The sequence below is a fragment of the Etheostoma cragini genome, chromosome 7 (assembly GCF_013103735.1).
Source record: "Etheostoma cragini isolate CJK2018 chromosome 7, CSU_Ecrag_1.0, whole genome shotgun sequence".
Taxonomy (NCBI): domain Eukaryota; kingdom Metazoa; phylum Chordata; class Actinopteri; order Perciformes; family Percidae; genus Etheostoma; species Etheostoma cragini.
The window spans coordinates 16,979,774-16,996,985 of record NC_048413.1 but is presented as its reverse complement, the minus strand read 5'-3'; the positions used below and the strand labels follow the sequence as shown (position 1 = coordinate 16,996,985).

The 17,212-nt window shown below is 40.6% G+C and overlaps 1 protein-coding gene across 2 annotated transcripts; it reads right to left on the bottom strand.

Annotated features, from left to right (window-relative positions):
* On the bottom strand, positions 1 to 17,212 carry pik3cd (phosphatidylinositol-4,5-bisphosphate 3-kinase, catalytic subunit delta). Of its 2 annotated transcripts, none has more exons than XM_034876701.1 (23): positions 16,920 to 17,212; positions 15,900 to 16,062; positions 14,819 to 15,047; positions 13,425 to 13,657; positions 13,017 to 13,193; positions 12,023 to 12,178; positions 10,302 to 10,388; positions 9,043 to 9,264; positions 7,209 to 7,305; positions 5,659 to 5,789; positions 5,518 to 5,568; positions 5,238 to 5,405; positions 4,763 to 4,884; positions 4,516 to 4,659; positions 4,331 to 4,430; positions 3,953 to 4,119; positions 3,502 to 3,608; positions 3,128 to 3,206; positions 2,883 to 3,050; positions 1,175 to 1,298; positions 614 to 759; positions 403 to 535; positions 1 to 285 (listed from the first exon to the last, which is right to left on the bottom strand). In XM_034876701.1, the coding sequence occupies exons 2-23, from the start codon at positions 16,026 to 16,028 to the stop codon at positions 148 to 150; spliced, it is 3,108 nt and encodes a 1,035-aa protein (XP_034732592.1). In that variant the 5' UTR covers positions 16,029 to 16,062; positions 16,920 to 17,212; the 3' UTR covers positions 1 to 147. The 2 variants fall into 2 exon arrangements, with proteins under 2 accessions (XP_034732592.1, XP_034732591.1); XM_034876700.1 differs by having other exon boundaries at positions 10,302 to 10,391; positions 16,920 to 17,211.

The window sequence follows — 17,212 nt, the reverse complement described above, 5'->3', positions numbered from 1 at the left end:
CAGGCCAGTCGGATGTAAACATATGCTGGGTGTCACTGAATGCCATCAATAAAATTAAATATTTGATTGTGTTTTCTTCCCTTTTATCTCCATAAGTTAAAATCCATCATTTTTGGTTGGTCTTCAGGTTTCCTGGCGCAGTGTTCTTCACGGTCTATTATCTTTGGCCAAGGAGTGCATCATCCAGTTGACCTTCGTCTTCCAGCTCTCCCGCAGAGCTTCGTTGAACTTCACTTTGAAATTCTTTAGTGCCTCTTCCTCTGATTTGCCCAAAGCTAAAGAGTCCTTTAAAAAAATAAAAGAACAAATTATTGTCAACATCATCAGCAGCAGGATCAGCAGCAGCAGCATCATTATCATCATCATCACAGCAGCCGCAGCATCATCATCATTGTTGCATACCTTTAAATACTGGATGTCTTTGAAGGAGGTGAGCTCTGGCAGTCCTGCTGCCTTCATCATGGCAAAGAGATTGACAAACAGCGTCCCGTTTCTACACAGGATCTTATAGGCCCGCTCACAGTACTCCCTGAACCTGACAACATGATGCAATAATCAGCCATCTGTTATTAAGTATGAGAACAGATTCCTAGATCAGTAAACCAATTCCTACCTCTCAAACTTTTCACTGTTGTTCGTCCTTCCTTGCTGGATCACATGGACAAAGTCATAAGTCAAGATAAAAGGCACACGCTCCCTGTTGATCCCCAGTTTCCGCTTGAAGTTGCCCAAGAAATGCCCAAAGTCAATGTGGAACAGCTGAGGAGCAAAAGTGAAAATGACATCCAAATCACTGAACACAATCACAATTTTTTTCATGTAAAAGACTCCCTAAGTGGGGAATGACCTGAAGGATTTCACTCCAAAGTTACCTAATCTAATCTAAAAAAAACTAAATTAAAAGTATTGTTCAGGTTGTTGAAAGGAACTAGAAACCCGCAAACTTTGTCTTGGATGGGTAATTTGTGTTTTTTAAACATTAAGCAGTGCTAACTACTATACAATTGATTTTTGGTAACTGTAGTAAATGTTCCACCAGCTACATACTACATTATGAAGCAGAACACAGGTAAAGTCAGGTAAACACACTTCCCAATTAATGTCTAATCGCCCCCTTGTGGTAGGTTTCAGTGTTGTAATGTGATAAAAAAAATATTACAGGGTAAACCCCCACCTGTCCAGTTTCCCTGATCATGATATTGTCGTTGTGACGATCTCCAATGCCCAGGACATAAGTAGCTACACAGTAGCCAGCACAGGACAGTGTGAACTCCTCTATTGCTCGATCAAGTTTGTCCCTGTTGACAAAAAAGATCAGAGTTTTATGACAGCAAAGCATGAGTGGGTTTTGTTCTGACATTGTTTAGTTCTTTGTCATATAGCCTGCATAACTACCACACACACACACACACACACACACACACACACACACACACACACACACACACACACACACACACACACACACACACACACACACACACACACACACACACACACACACACACACACACACACACACACACACACACACACACACACACACACACACACACGCTCAGAATTTCCTTACTGCTATAGAAACATTCACAGCAGGAGCTCCTGTGGCCTGTTAATGATTGACTGTCATGTCCTTTCACAGTCTAGACATGCAGGGAGGTTCACTGTGTTCAGATTTTACTAATTTCTTCCGCTCCATTGCGGGTGCTGCAACATTTCGAGCTACTTATCTTTCTGTTCTGTCGTGTAGTCAGCTGGGCCTGTCTTGCCAACGTGACGTACAAAGGCTTGTTCATTACATTGAATGGTTCTCTCTGTTCAAGGAGCTTTTAGAAGAGACAAGACCTTCAGACTGTCTGGCACCAAATAAAAATCTACTCTCACTTAATATTGCTAAACCTGGCTGTAGTTGCCTATGCACTTTCCCGGTTTTAAAATGCGGCACAAAATAAATACTTTGAAGCAAACACTTCAAACGACATACACATCCAGAGGCCATTTCTCCATACTGTCAAAAAAACACCTTCATACTCTACCTGTGTTCTAACTAAAGCTACATACATTTAGCATTTTCAATGCTATATATGCTTTTTTTCAATGCTTTATATATTCACTATATAAAAATGTAAAAAATGCTTTTTGACATAAACCCACTATAATGTTTTTATAAGCAGATATAAGAACATTTTAAATATTTACTAATGTACAGTATTTTGCAACAATTACAACCTGTCCTATGAAGACACATCTTATAATATCAAACTGTGTTTTACTTTGTTGTCATCAATTATCTGTTTATATGCCAGCCTCTACTGATGGATGCCTCACGGGGAGGAGTTATAATTGTTGAAAAATACATCAATAAACAATTATACCTACATGGAAGTGTGTTATAGACCATGTTGTACTTATACATAATTAAAAAGGGGAAGTATTAAAGTAAAGAGTTACTGACAATACTAAATATGTATGTTTAAAAACAGAGCCACCGGATGTGACACATTTCACACTTCCCTGTGTTTCAATTCCATATAATATAAAAACACTACCCAAAAATATGACTAGAACTTGTATAACATATGTATTTGGGACACAGCTTATGACAGAGCTGGCACTTGGGGATCCCCCCCCCCAGTCAATGGGTAAAAGCCCATTTGGGTGGTTTTGCTCATCACGATAAACAACTTGAAAATAGATGGATGGGTGCAACTCTGTGACTCTGAACAGCGTTTGTTGTTCCAGTAATAGACCCAGTGCTGGGTTCCTGGGGTTAAAGAGGGTCATCAGCTCATTACAGCATCTACAGTACATACTGTAGTAAAATATGACATTTTGAAGCTTCCAATAGTAACCACTGTGTCAAAGTTGCTCATCATACTCACTCAGGATTCTTAGATTTGAGCCAGTTGAGCAGGGCATCCTTGTTGAAGGCAGCGGTGGCAGCACTGTTGCTGCTGTTACGTTGGATGTTGGCGATAGTGTCGGAGTTCTTCACTACCTCGATGAGCCCCATCTTGTTCCCAGTGGACAAACAGCCATATGGGATCATCCTGTGAGCGCGTGGGGAAATAAACATTAGGTTGGTCTAGAGGAGCTCCTTGTGCAAAAGCACCTGCTCCTACTGTACCTGAGATCTAGGCCTTCTCTCTTCCATAAATTCTCCATGAGCTGGATCATCTGGAGGGTCAACATGTCTTGTCGAAGATCTAAAGGTGATGAGTGCAGCAAGGTGAATCAACAAATATACTGTATATCTTCATTTCATTGTCATAAAAGACGTTTCACATTTAAATGACACTTTCACCTTGGTACTGTTTAACTTCTAACCTTCTTCTTTTTCTATTTAGGGGACCTCCCTTCCCAAGCCTGCTGGGTAAGTTTATCTTTTTATGGTGCATTTGAAAGTAAAACTACATCTTAAATGTTGACACTGTGTGGCTACTGTATGTTAATGTGTACTGAATGTGCGTGGCCATGTATGCAGATTGTTTTGCATCTCACCATCTCCGTTCTTGAAGATGATGCCCACCATGTCTTCTTGAGAGCAGGGGTTATACATCAGCCAGATCGGCTTCATCTTGGAGTCCATAAACCTGCACTTGTCTGCACTGTAACCGCAAACACACTCATTATAACCTCAAAAGATTCACAAGTGAAGAGAATAAAATGCACTTTAAAAGTTTTTTAAAAATGCCTGTTTTTCCAAATACATTGCCATTTTTTTTATTTCTCTGGTGACATTTTATTTACTTTACTTGTTAAATATTTATGTCGCTTGTGGGCCACTGATAGCCTGGTCCTACCAGACACTTATACATTTCATTTGTACAGAGAAGGAAAATTAAATGAATTATTTTGTAATTCAGTAAACCTAGAGAGACCAAAACTGCCCTTGAAAATCCAATTAAGGAGTCAAAAAATATCATTTGTAGCGTGTGTGTCTGGCACTAACCAGATCTCAGCGAGGATGATGCTGGGGTTGAGTGGTGACAACAGGTCTGACAAAGCCTCCAGGTAGGACTCTTGTCTGATACACAGCTTCAGGTCATCAGCTGTCATCTTCTGGGAGCCGGACTTGACAAAGTCACTCAGGGCCTTCATTTTGCCCAGAGCCTCATTCTATGTGGGAGAGGTACATACAATAACCGAATCACTGAACACAGTTACATTATTGTTACATGTTAAAGACTCCTTAAGTGGTAAATGACCTGAACTCCTGCTGTGAATATTTCTATAGCAGTGAAGAAATCCTCCCTTGTGTGGGTGTGTGTGTGTGTGTGTAATTGGCGTAAGAGCTTGATGACAGTGTGCATCGGTGTGATGGGATTACCTGTTTGCTTAAAAGCTTGATGTGGTGGATGTTTCCCCTGCAGTAGGCCTCCAGTATCAGCCCAAAACGCATACTTACAGATGCAACGTGAATCTCTGACCTACCATAAACATAAATTCTCCTGTCAAACAAAAGGCTGCAGATGATGCACAACATCTTGTGTATTTTGTTAAACTGCAGCTCACCTGAGATGCCAAAACAGAAAGTGTCCTATCCTCCAGTTGGACAAAGCCCTTTCTAGCAGGAAAGTGGTGAGGTCACAGTCCAAGTAGGACTCGTACTTTAGGACCTGGACCAGCTGGATTAAGTACTGCAGCAGTTCATCATCACTGTGTGCAGAGCAAATCTTCCATGAATGATTACACTGTTAAAACTCAAAAAGTGTGATGCTACATGGGTAGAAGAACCATGAATGTATGAATGTGTGTGTACCTGAGCTTCCTGAGACATCTGATTGTGAAGGAACGGACCACAGGGTCGGGGAAACTGTAGTCCAAGAGCTCCAAGGCATGAATGGCGGGGAGGTCCGGCCAGGTCTTCAGTAAACTCATCATCTGAAGAGAATCAAATTACTATTTTCTACCACAAGGAGGACAACTTCATGTGTTTGATGACAGATCTGTGGGTTTGGGGCTCATGATGGACAAAATAGGCACTACTTGTCTGTCTGGTCTTCCCCTGACTTTTACTTTAGCAACAGCATGAGTTTAAAAAAATATTTTTGTTCAAAATAAATAGACAAGCAGGTCAAGTAATTTAGCAGCTACAAAACAGACAATATTTCTGTACGAGGACTTACATCTATTTATCTATATTTCCCAGGTGTTTTATGTGTTTGACAAAAATGTCCAGACCTGTATACAGACACTTAAAATGGATCATCTCTTCCAAAACTGTCCATTAATACCTGAACTACGTCCTCGCGCCGATTCCACTTGGTGATGAGGAGCAGCTTGGACAGACTTTCATGATAATGATTGCGGACTTCTGTGCGGAGCTTCCACAAGAGGTCCTTTTCATCCTCAAAAAACTCAGTGTGGTTTTTGTTGTCCATGATTTCTTTTAGTTTCATGCACTGCAGAAAGCAAATTAGCCAAAAGCATATTCATAAAAATGTACTGCTGTTTGTTTGTTTTTTTACCTTTAACTGTGTGAGAGATGTAAAATGTGAGATGTAAAAGTCTTACCTCTTCTTTTGTGACAATAGCTGCATCATCATTCTTCTCCATGTCACTCACCTAAAAACAGATGAGGATTTTTTGACTGATTGTAATAGAAATTAAAATGTAAGAAAGTTTTCATAAAAAAAGCCTTTTGAGAATAAGTACCTTGTCCAGTGGAGGGTAATAGAGAGGATAGGGCCGGATGTTAGGGAAGCGAATGAGAAGCCCGGCAGCACTGTCCACATTGGGGTTCTTCTCAACTGTTCCCATTGGGTTCAACAGGTCACTTTTGTCATCTGTAATAATAATGTCATACAAAAAATGTGCCATTAGATGCTTCTATCTACTTAGTGAGTACATTTTTATATTCAAATCCCTCCATCTATCTCTAAATGTGACAGTGCATGTTAACCTTGCAGCTCCAAACTGCAAAGAAAGATCAATCATTTTAGTTAATAGACATGTAGACATAATTTACAGACTAATATTTACAAAAATATTTCCACATCCGCAAAAGATGAGATGGGAAGTAACAAAGTACAAATACTTTGTTACCATACTCCGGTAGATCTTTCTGATATTTTTACTTTAGGATTTATTTTTGTGCGGACTTTTTCCTTTTACTAATTACATTTGAACATGAATATCGCTACTTTCTCCTCCTTATATTTTACAAAATTGGCTCGTTACTTTAGTTTAAAATAACTTCAGTGGCGTTACCATTATTATTTTTTGCGTCATCAAAACCGAATTCAATCTGGATGGGAATATACACTGCACTTGACGCACCACTACAATACTATTCGACAGAATCATTGCGGCTTGATGGCGGTAACGTTAGCACATGTGGATGGCGACATGATTAAATATGAAGAAAACAGAGACCCCAGAGAATCGGCAGACAAGCAGCAAGACATTCCCATCATCCTCGGCCTTATCTGAGAGAGATGTTTGAGATAGGCATCAAGAATGATCATGGGGAATGGGGAACTTCTTAACTAATATCTGTTTAGTAATTCATATTTTATCCCTTATTTTCTTTCCGGAAGCCATATTTGAGCACACACACACACATACATGTAGATTCCTTCAAATGTTAAGGGGAAGACTAAAAAAGAGAAACTGCATATGTGAATTCTCACAGAATCACAATTGAATTCATATCTTGCTACTCAGTGAGAATCTTATTAACCTGGAGTCCCAGTCTCTGTCACAATAATCATATATGTAATGTTTTAGGCCTTTTGGCAAACATCCATTTAAAATGTAGGCAATGGCATGTAAAGAGCCTTTTTTTTCCATGTCCACTGAAGTTTCTCAGCTTACACTAGAGTAATATTTGTGTGGTCCAGGTAGCTTTGCATAAAAGATCATTTGCAAGAATACTTTTACTTTTATACTCTAACTAAATTTCCAAGCCTGTAGTTTGTTACTTTTACTTGAGTAAAGAAGTTCAATCAGTACTTTTACTGGAGTATTTTTTAACACAAGTATCTGTACTTCTACTCGGGTACGATAAGTGAGTAATTTTGCCATCTCTGCTCAAAAAGCAATATTATGTATCAGCAAACACATAATATGTAAATATGTGGGTTTTTGTTGGCGCCACATGTCAATTTCACTGTGGGGCTGCAGGCCACTGTTGAGGAGGCTGTTAACATGTGAGGTGTTTCTGAAGAGGAGGAAATGTAAGAAAGGGAAAGGCCTGAAAGTACCAGGAACAGATGGCCATGTGGACAAGAGAAACTCCCCAGTCTTCAGCTGGTCCTTGTAGTCAAACACCATGGTGTTCACCCAGGCTATTGGACAATCCTACAGAGAGGGACAGTGAGGATTAGGCTTGTTGTTTGGCTTTGAAGATCATCTGCACGCAGTAACAATCATGCAAAACGGAAGCAGAAGAGCGACAAGGAGTTAACAACAAGTTAACACTTAATTCCCACCCCAACACAACCGAACACAACGCTCTCTACATTAACATTTCATTATCAGATCAACAAAAGTAATTATTGTTTTTTATCATAACACATGGTCCTTTGCAGTAGTTTGTCTGTCAAATTTTCATAAATAAGTTTAACAGCCAACTCATTTTTGCAACATCTAAAAAACATCTATATTTTAGTCTTTAAAGATAAATAATTTACATTATTTAATGTGAAACGTACTGAATTCTTAAATCTCGCTTGTATGACAATTGATTTATTTTAGACGTTCTTTGGAATTCAAATCAAATAGCATTAAGAAAAGCTAAATATTTTAATGACATAAAAAGTTTAAAAGTGTGCTAATGGCAACTTTTACTTTATAATTAATTGTGATGAATATTAAAGTGTGAGCTTATGGTATAAAATGCACAGTGATGTTACATTTGTAAGGTCTAAATGTGTATGTTAAGCAGTAACAATAGCAATAAGATCCAGGCAGTGATCAGTTAAAGACAAAAATGCAAAATAATAATAAAAATGTATCACAACCGCCCCCCCCCCAACCCCCAAAAACAAAACACATTAAGGCTGACTGCACCCGGCTAAAAAAAATGGACGACGCACATATACAAGAATGGCTAAAATAGCTCAACTTCTGTCTTTCTGCGGATGTTCTCTTCCAGGCAAAAGAAGAGAGAAGTGGCTCAGAAAGCAGAAGTGGACTCAGAGCCCATAAACACACCTGGGCACCATGTTTGGGCGGACCTCGGAAACATGTTACCCATAGCCGCTGCATTGCTTCAAAACAAGATAGGCTGAGACCACAGCAGCAGCAAAAAGAGGAATTTGTTGTTGTTCAATGTACAGGGAGTGTGTGTGTGTCTCTCAGTGTAGTACTACTGCTGCTGTTGTTGTTGCTGTTGTTGTATTTGTTGTTGTTGTTGTTGAAGTTTCATGCATAAAACAGGATTTAGTTCAAATAAATAAATGTTAAGAGCATGGTAAACCCTTATACTCTGTGTGCCTCTATTGGTATATCATTAATGTTACTAATAGGGGCATTAAGTAGCATAGTCCTTTATAAATAATGTATGAAGATAATTTGGGGAGCAACTAATAGTAATCTTTTATTATTGATTAATCTGTTGATTATTGTCTATAATAATTCTTAATCTTCAATTATTTCATGATCAAAATATCTGCACAGTATTTATGCCTCTACTGTAACCTGTCCCCAGTACAGGCCTTAAAGATGAAAATAAATAAAAAAGTAAAACGCTCAATGGTTGGGAGAGCTACATGTCCCCGGTGAAGATGAATTTAGAATTCCTTGAAATTGTCTGTCAATTCCTTCTTCCTTCCTTGGAGTGATGTGCAGATAAAAGAGCTGAACCGGATGAAATGTTAACCGCAGCCTTGCCACTGAACACACTTGCACAACCAGACGCAGCAGCAAAACACACCCACACAACACACACTGACTACATGCACTACTCAATAGAGAGGAAACAGATCTGTTTGTGCTTGCTAACAAATTCACACCCACCAGCCCAAAACATCTGCCTGAGCCATAACAAGTTGTACACTAAGGCCCAGAAACGGCACAAGTTTCTGACAAACTCACCGCTTTCTTGTTCTTCTTTTTAGTGCCACGGGGTTTCTTGGTTTTCTCAATGACAGCATAGAGCGCAAAGCACAGGCGGCTCATGCGAGGCAGGTCAGACACATTTATGTCAAACTCCAGCTTTTGATCCCATAGCGGCTCAGAGCACACTGTCACCTCCGAGGTTGTCACCACCTTACAGAGGAGTTCGCTGCCATGGAACAGACCGGCCTGCACCACAAGCTGGAGGGGATACACACATACACAGTAGTGATTAGATGAAGGCATGACATGTGGTTTGAATGCTGAAGAGTTTGTGTAAGGGAGATTGTTTGTGGAAGATTTACAGACTTCACGAGATGATTCAGAGTTTCCTGTGTCACTCGGGCTATGAGTCAAAGAATCTACACATTCATAACAAAAGCAGGTTGCAACACCTTTCAGTGCCATGCAAAGCCTGGCCCAAAATGATAAACAACCAAAACACATTTAATATTGTACAGCCTTTCAGCTCCTGCCTTTTGTCAAATCAAGATAGTCTGAATCTAGATTTTCAAAATACTTGAGTGGTTATTCTCCCCCAGGATGTGTTTTCAAACCTCTGGCTGCCAACTGCAGACGTGACTGATAATTTATGTGACAGGACAAATTTGCCATGAGTCATGATGTGCTCTAAGCCAGCAGCCGGAAGTGCACTTACACTTAATAACCCATTTAAACAGTAACATAGTTAGTTATGAAACTCAATCACAAACACAGACACACACATTAACAGAGTCCCCTACAGTACTTGTCTTCTCACTGTATTTCTCGTTTGTCAATTTGGTAAATATAAACAAATAATAGAAATAAGAGCATATGGAGTGTTACTGGATATTTCACATGCTCCTTTACATGGAAACATCCTTTGATAAACATTTGACCAAATACTGACACTTAGGTCAGAGGCTTGCCTGCAATAGTAACACAATGCGTGCATTGCCTTCAAAAAAAGAAGTGCACTGAAAGCGAGAGAGGGAGAGAGAGCATGCAGTCTGTCTTTTTCTTAGAATCTAGGCCTCAGAATGAGATGTAAAAAGCAGATAGGCCCTACCCACTTCCTGTTTTGAAGTTTCAACCAACCGCCTTGATGAATTATGGGAAACGTGTGGTCTAGACCATGTGACCCCCCTGTCATTTACATGTCAACCCCGCTGTTTCTACAACTGAAATTGAGATATTGGTAAACAAGTGAATGCCACATTTCATTGAGCAACAAACCCACGCAAAACCACACCAACCTTCATCCCTTCGTCTGCATTGACTCGGCTGCCCTGCAGCAGGTGAATGTAGAAAGGCTCATTGATGGACCACAGAGACGAGGTGTTCTGCTGTAGGAAGAAGTCACAAGAGAGAAAATTCTTTTTTTCTTCCATTTTTTAAACTAAAACTTCATTAATAGCATTCACCAAAGTCTAAAGTCACAAACTTGTTGCTACAATTTCTTGTTTGGCAACACATCAACAGACACATACTCAAAAATGTACACTTTAAAGACAAAATGGGAAACAAAGTTTGAACTGAAAAGCACAACAACAGACAAACCGACATCCCAATTTTTCCAGTTAAAAGGGGCTACCAGAGGTGGTTTGGTATCTTCAGTCAAAATAAACTTCACACTCCCTTTGACAGCAATACATTTTTTTATGACCCTCCGAACAAAATTCGGAAAAGAGGTATAACCCTCCCAAATTATTTATTTATGCCCTCTGTACTTGTTTGCCCTTTGTAAAGACATACAGATAACCATTGTTTATTTACAACTTTAACACAGATGACTTAACCTTTGCTTTCTCATCTTACACATCACATTCCACTGATATTTGGTCATTTCAGTAGATTTACTCACCAACATTGTTGGAAAAACACAATAAGCATGACAACTAAATGCACACTTGCACACTGCATATTTACATACTCATTACTCAGATACTAAGTTACTCCTCTAGTAAACTAGTATTGACATGAAATATAACAATAAAACATTGAGACCATTTAACAAAGCACACTGGGTAATAACCCATTTTGACAGCTGGCCCGCCCAATCACTCAAACAATGGAGAACTTTTCCCGCTTTAGTCCCCCTACAGGTTGTCTCATTGGAACTACAACTGGAAACTTTATACATTGCTTGTCTGCTATTTCATTACTAAAGTCACTTCTGAGAGTTTTATATGTGAGAAATCAACTATGTAGGGATGAAATATGGGCCGTTTTATCAAAATTGATAGCTATTTCAAATTTGGTCCGACAGTGTCAGAATACAGAAGCTCCACAGTGTGACTTGACAGCCGGCTGGTGCCTGCTGGGGTCGTTGGCATGCCGGTCAGCCAGTCTACCGTCACAGATCCCGCTCTGAGCTGGCTAGAGCTCTCTGGCGCACGCCCTTTGAAAAAAAAGTAGTCATGTCGCTGTCATGGTGCGATTTTTCTTGGGTCAGACCCACCTGCTAACGCTGGGGGGCAGAGACTGAAATCTACGTAGAGAAGGATGTACCAAGCCACTTTGAAATGTTAGTGTTTTCATGAAAACAAAAGCTGCCCCCCTAGACAAAAAAAAACGTTGGGTGACCCTCCCCTCAACAAAGAATACAATGACATGAACCTCGCCTATTTTCCTCCTGTGGTCCATTCCGTCAATACCAAACGGCCTCTTTAGGTAACTTGAAAAAGTCTGAAAAACATGCTATTTTTTTTTGTTCTTTCTCGCTCTTATTTCTAGTTTAGTCTAATAGTTTTTAACAGTGCAGTGAGTGGATAATATGTTTTTATATGTTAAACTACAGTAAATGCAAGCAAAGGTGTAAAGCGTAAATTATCAACATTGTGTTGCACAGCATGTTTCAAGTGTGCCAAAGTCCGCAGTCTGGTTGAGGAACAACTGTGATGAGAAGTGAGAGAGCGAGAGAGAAAGAATTGCTGCTCTGTTAATGAAAGAGGACAGCGGTCCGCTGGACTCTTACCTTCTTTAGGGGCAGTGGAGGAGGTCTGGACATGGAGCGCGTCTTGTACCCCTGGCTGCACATTCTGCCCTGCTCCTCTTGATATTTGCGGATGGTGGAGTGGTGCACCATGGTTAGATGAGGGATTTGGCTATTTCTCAAACAGAAGAACATGTACTGTAAAAGAAGACAGAGATAGACAACAGGAGGGGGACAGAAGGTTGTTTTGTTAACTGGTGCAGCCATCAGTCTGATCACCCACAGATGTTTCCCAGTGTTCTGATAACACTGGTTAGCTCCTGGAGGCTGTTTATTTGCTGTAGGTTAATGTAACGGAAATCTCATTATTTGTGGATGGATGCAGTTTCTTTCTGTAGAGCTGATAGACAGATATGAGTCACAGATGCAGGTAGCTGGAGTTTCAAAGTCAACAGTGGAGTCTCCTGCCACCAAAACCTTGACTCACCCCACTCCTGATCTGACAATCAATCCAGCTATTACAGACCACCTGCACAGGGCAAGACTCCCAAGCAGAAAATAAAAGACATTCACCCAAATCCACTGAGAAAATAAAGAGCTTTAGTGCCAATGAAGTGTTTTAATCATTCTCCACAAATGTATCCAAATCAAACCCAATTATCTATTTTGATTGCATAATTATTCACCCACTTATGATGGCAGTAAGATTATTAAAGAAAAATACCAACCAGGGGGAGGATGCAAGAAAATTTCCAACGCACTGTATATTCTACAGTTATGTCAATCACAAAAAAATGGCACAATTGTATCCTCAGAAATCCTCTGAAGATCAAGATGCCCATAATGCTTAGCGAGTCACAGCTTTATTGCAAAAACAAAGTGATTGTTGGAAAAAACTGTCATGACATCTCATCTGCATTAATGTTTGCTTCGGAGCATGTGGGATATATGAACAAAACAATTAAAGAAGAAAAAGGCAGCTGTATCTCCACATAGAACTGTTTTGCTCAAAGACGCTGCTGCTGCGGTCACTCACTTTGAACTGGCACATGGGATGAGTCCCATAGATGAACTCCCACCTCCCATTGACCTGCAAGGTGTAGTCCTCGGGCTCCTGTCGCACCGAGCGAAAGACGGTGGCTTTCTTCTTCAGGGCGCTCCTCATCAAAGCCACGGGAAGGTCCTGAGGGTCCTGCTGCAGCATGAAGCTTTCCTGTGAGAGACATATTAATACAAATAAAGGTGCCAACTTTACAGAAAACCACAGAATATGTTGCTCTCATGTTGGTGGATGTTGCTCCTGAGTGAAGCTTTGAGGGTGGTGTTTGTGGTGTGGGAGGGGGATTTCCAAAGGTGTTCACGTTTACTTAAAATCCTACTTTGATTTGTCTCAACAACCTTTACAATTATGACTCATAAAAACTACAACAGCAGATCAACTCACATCACAAGCCTCAAACTTAACGTTGATGAAAATCTTCTTGGTGTTTTTTGACTTTGCGCTCCCACACCCCGGCGGAGAGCAGCACGGCTCCAGATCACAGGGGAAGCTGTATTCCATCCACTGCTGCCATGGCAACATCTGCCGCTCCTGAGCCTTCTCTTCACAAAACGTACGCATCTTTGCCCGGAACTCATTCACCTCGTGGTTCTTCTGTGCCTCAAACTCATGCAGACCTGAAGAAATCATAATGAAAGCGTCAGAAAATACATGTGAGAGGAATGCTTTGCTCATTGAGAAAGATTTCTTCATACAAACATTTACTAGACCTACCTGAGAGTCGGCCATGTTTTTAATAATTGAAAAAAAAAGACTGTACAGGAACTATTGTAGACTTCAATTGTAGGACCTTGCTTTAGTCGTTAACATGTTCGTAGGTGCGTGAACATTTCCATGGTAACAGTGTAGCTAAACGTCCGTATGAATTCAACCATGTTTTATTCGCAATCTTATGGAAAAATACTACACTACCCAGAATCCTAAGCATAGCAGCAACGTTTCTGATTGGTGGAACTCGCTGTAACCATGGAAATGTTTCCCGCACTCGTGAGCGCTATTTCTTTCTCCACTATGGCCACACCAAGACCCGCCCTTCAATAGCTACTATTGGTCCATGCTTACGCAAGGTAACGTGACCTGATTTGTTCAGTTCCTATCCCCTGACCAATCGGCTATCCTAACCTTAACAACTCAAGGTCAAATGCCTCACCCCAACCCACTATGGCCACGCCAATGGGTCTTGGCGTGGCCATAGTGGGAGTCGTCGTTTTGCCACCCGCAAACGGCTTTGAGCAAGCTTCTACCATTGAAGGCTATGATACTTTCTGTACACAGTCTTGTACCTTTTTTGCTATTTTCAAAAATGTTATTTTGCGCCGGTTTAAGTGTTTTATGGTCACCATTTATCTCGGAGCTGGGTGGCGTGGTTTCAGGTTCAAAACTATTTATACAAGCATTTAATGAAACGTCAATGGAGACGTTGAACGGGGGAAACACTTCATAAACAGTCATTTACAAAGTGGGCGTTCACTGCTCTATATCCACCACTGGTTGGTTAGTATCAAACAAAAAACTACTAACACGACAAGAATGTCATACTGAAGAAAGAAGTGAAACAAAATGGTAATTCAGTCTGAAATTGCCATTTTGTTTCACTTCTGTATTGTGTTCAATATATTAATCACTTATTTAGCTTGCATTGTAGACAGTGACTCAGAGGACTGGAACCAGGATAGGGTTAGGGTCTTATCTTATACTTAGCAACTATACAACAATAACACCACCCACCAAAACCTCTATATAGCAGCTCAGCTCTATCAGAGGAGGACGCTGCTGACCTTTGCCAATTAACAGGCTGATTTGGGTGTTGGTGAGTTTCTCCACTCGGTCGCCCTCCCTCGCCACCAGCCTCAGAACATCCATGAAGGGCCGCACATCCCTTATGCGCCTCGATTCTTCCTCCAGTTCCTCCCTCTCTGCTGTCTGGTTGATGCAGGTGAAGACATATGCGTCGGGGTCACCCAGTGCACTGAACAGGGCCTCGCTTCTGGCATTTTTCCAAACCATCTGAAACAAGAGACAGGCGTTTAAAACCTGAAGTGTACAGCGTGTTGTAATGACAAAAAATGAATTTTCTAATTATGAGCACTTTTCATGTCACTTAAGGTCACCTTACAGCAGTGAGTGTGTTCTCTGGGCCGGTAAAACAACAAACACACTTTTTTGAAACAGTTATTTAAGACATATAGACCCATTTAGACAACTAAAGTCAACTAAAGTCTTGTTGAAGAACAACACATTTGCCATCACTCGGATTTGTCCAATTTACTTAATGAGCTAAAATGAGAAGATTTGTGCAAAAAATCACCATGGTAGGGTTTGAACATTTTCTTTCTGATTCCTTGTGAATTACCCCATTTAATCTCTTAATCATCTTTACAACTTCCAAGAGTATCATTACTTACCAAAGCTAAATCAAACAGCCTGAAGTGGCAGAACTGTTGGCATAGAAACTGGCACATTCACATTTAACAACAGATTTGCTTCAGCAGAGAGCTGGCCGTGTACACCAAGGAGAAATGCTGTAGCTCCTTCTCTAATAGTTGCATCAAAACTCTAAGACGAATCAATGGCACAAGGGACTATTAGGTTGACCAATTTGCTTAAAAGCATATTGAGCAAATAAATAAACATAAATAGCGACAGCATTCTGTAACCGTGTTCACCAAAGCCGCAGCGCTGTGCTGCAGTCAATCACTTGCAATCTATCAGAAACACAGTGTTGTTTAGAGAAAAGGCAATGTATAATTAGATTAAACATTATGTGTCTGTAGCAAACAAATATTCTATTGAGGGTTTTTTCTTATCTCCAAAAGAAGCTACTGATAATGAATTAAATGGGGACCTAAGGGCACGTACTTTTTTGATGCTTTTGATGGTGTTGTTTGGAGACACAGGAAATTTGAGGAAGATCCCAGTTGGCAGCAGGAAGTCCATCATGATCTCCTGGTCCCCCTCCTCCTGCATCCCATACTTCCCCGGGGGCATGGTGACGGCCTCTCATTTACCGTCAGCTCCTCTGCTGCTCGGCGGAACACAAGCCGGCCATCCACACAGAGGAAACACAGCCAAGGTTAATATGTCCCCTATTAACATGTGTTACTGTGCAGTGTGTTTGTTGTTTGTTTTAAAACCCTTAATGATCTATCTTTACAAGGTTGTTTATTGGGGTCAGAAAGCACATGCAGAGTGTGTATGACATGAATGAATGACTATAGTTGAAGGGCTTTGTTTGCACCTGATCCCTTCCTCCATCTTTTCAATACAGCTGAAAGCATATTTAAGATATTAAATACTAAAATGAGGCAATATTATTGACACTTATTTGTGTTTTTGGAGTGGTGACACTAGTTTATAATCTGCAATTGAATACCTTTAGTACAGTTCAATTCATACATCTCTACTCTATACTGACAGACTGTATATCCTGTCAGAAAAATGTGCTTGGGTGTCAAATAAGGTGAAGACCCACTACAAAGAAACTTCAATCCATTGAATCATACACAAAACAGAAAAATACATCTTATTTTTGGAAATGTCATGCCATGCTTCCTGCAAATCTGTAGAGCTTAATGTGCAGACAGAAAACATTGTCTTTTGAGAGTAATTTTCAATAGTTTTAAAGTAATTTTACCCTAAAGCTGCATTAATTGTACCGTAATGCCAGATGTAGACTGATTTACGCCTGTGTAAAACAAATGTATTTGAATGAATTTACCCACAGTGTACTTCAACACAATACAGACGACAAACATCTTTAACACAGAAAACAGAAGGTGCAGCTCTAATGCAATTAAACGTGATATTTTGCCGCCTGAGTAAAACTTGCAGCCTACAATGTGCCATAAGCCTCGCCAACCTGTTAGCGCAGACACTTGCCTGTCAGCTCTACAAGCCGGTCATCTCTTCATGGTTTAATGCCAGCGAAGATGGAGGCTGGAACAGCACGGGGACATGTCTCGCTTCAGACGGCTCGATGGGCTGCGGATGTACCCGTGAAGTTGAAGTGAGGTGAGGTGTTTTTAAATCCTGTTCAAACGGATGTCCACAGCTCATGTAAAGCATTGAAGCGTTCCCCTGCGTCGGTCAAATGCGCCGTCATCCATGCAGCGGTGTCGTTGCACCGACTGACCCCGGGCGGCTGCGCTCTGCCTCTCCAGCTCCCTGCGGGC

Bases quoted from the DNA above. Each gene is read 5' to 3' on its own strand.
- pik3cd (XM_034876700.1), bottom strand. From the start codon at position 16,028: ATGCCCCCGGGGAAGTATGGGATGCAGGAGGAGGGGGACCAGGAGATC. The intron at 5,790-7,208 runs GTACTTTCAGGC...TTATTATTACAG, and splicing joins CACATGGCCATCTGTTCCTG to ATGACAAAAGTGACCTGTTG. The intron at 1,299-2,882 runs GTGAGTATGATG...TTTTGTCAACAG, and splicing joins CTCAAATCTAAGAATCCTGA to GGACAAACTTGATCGAGCAA.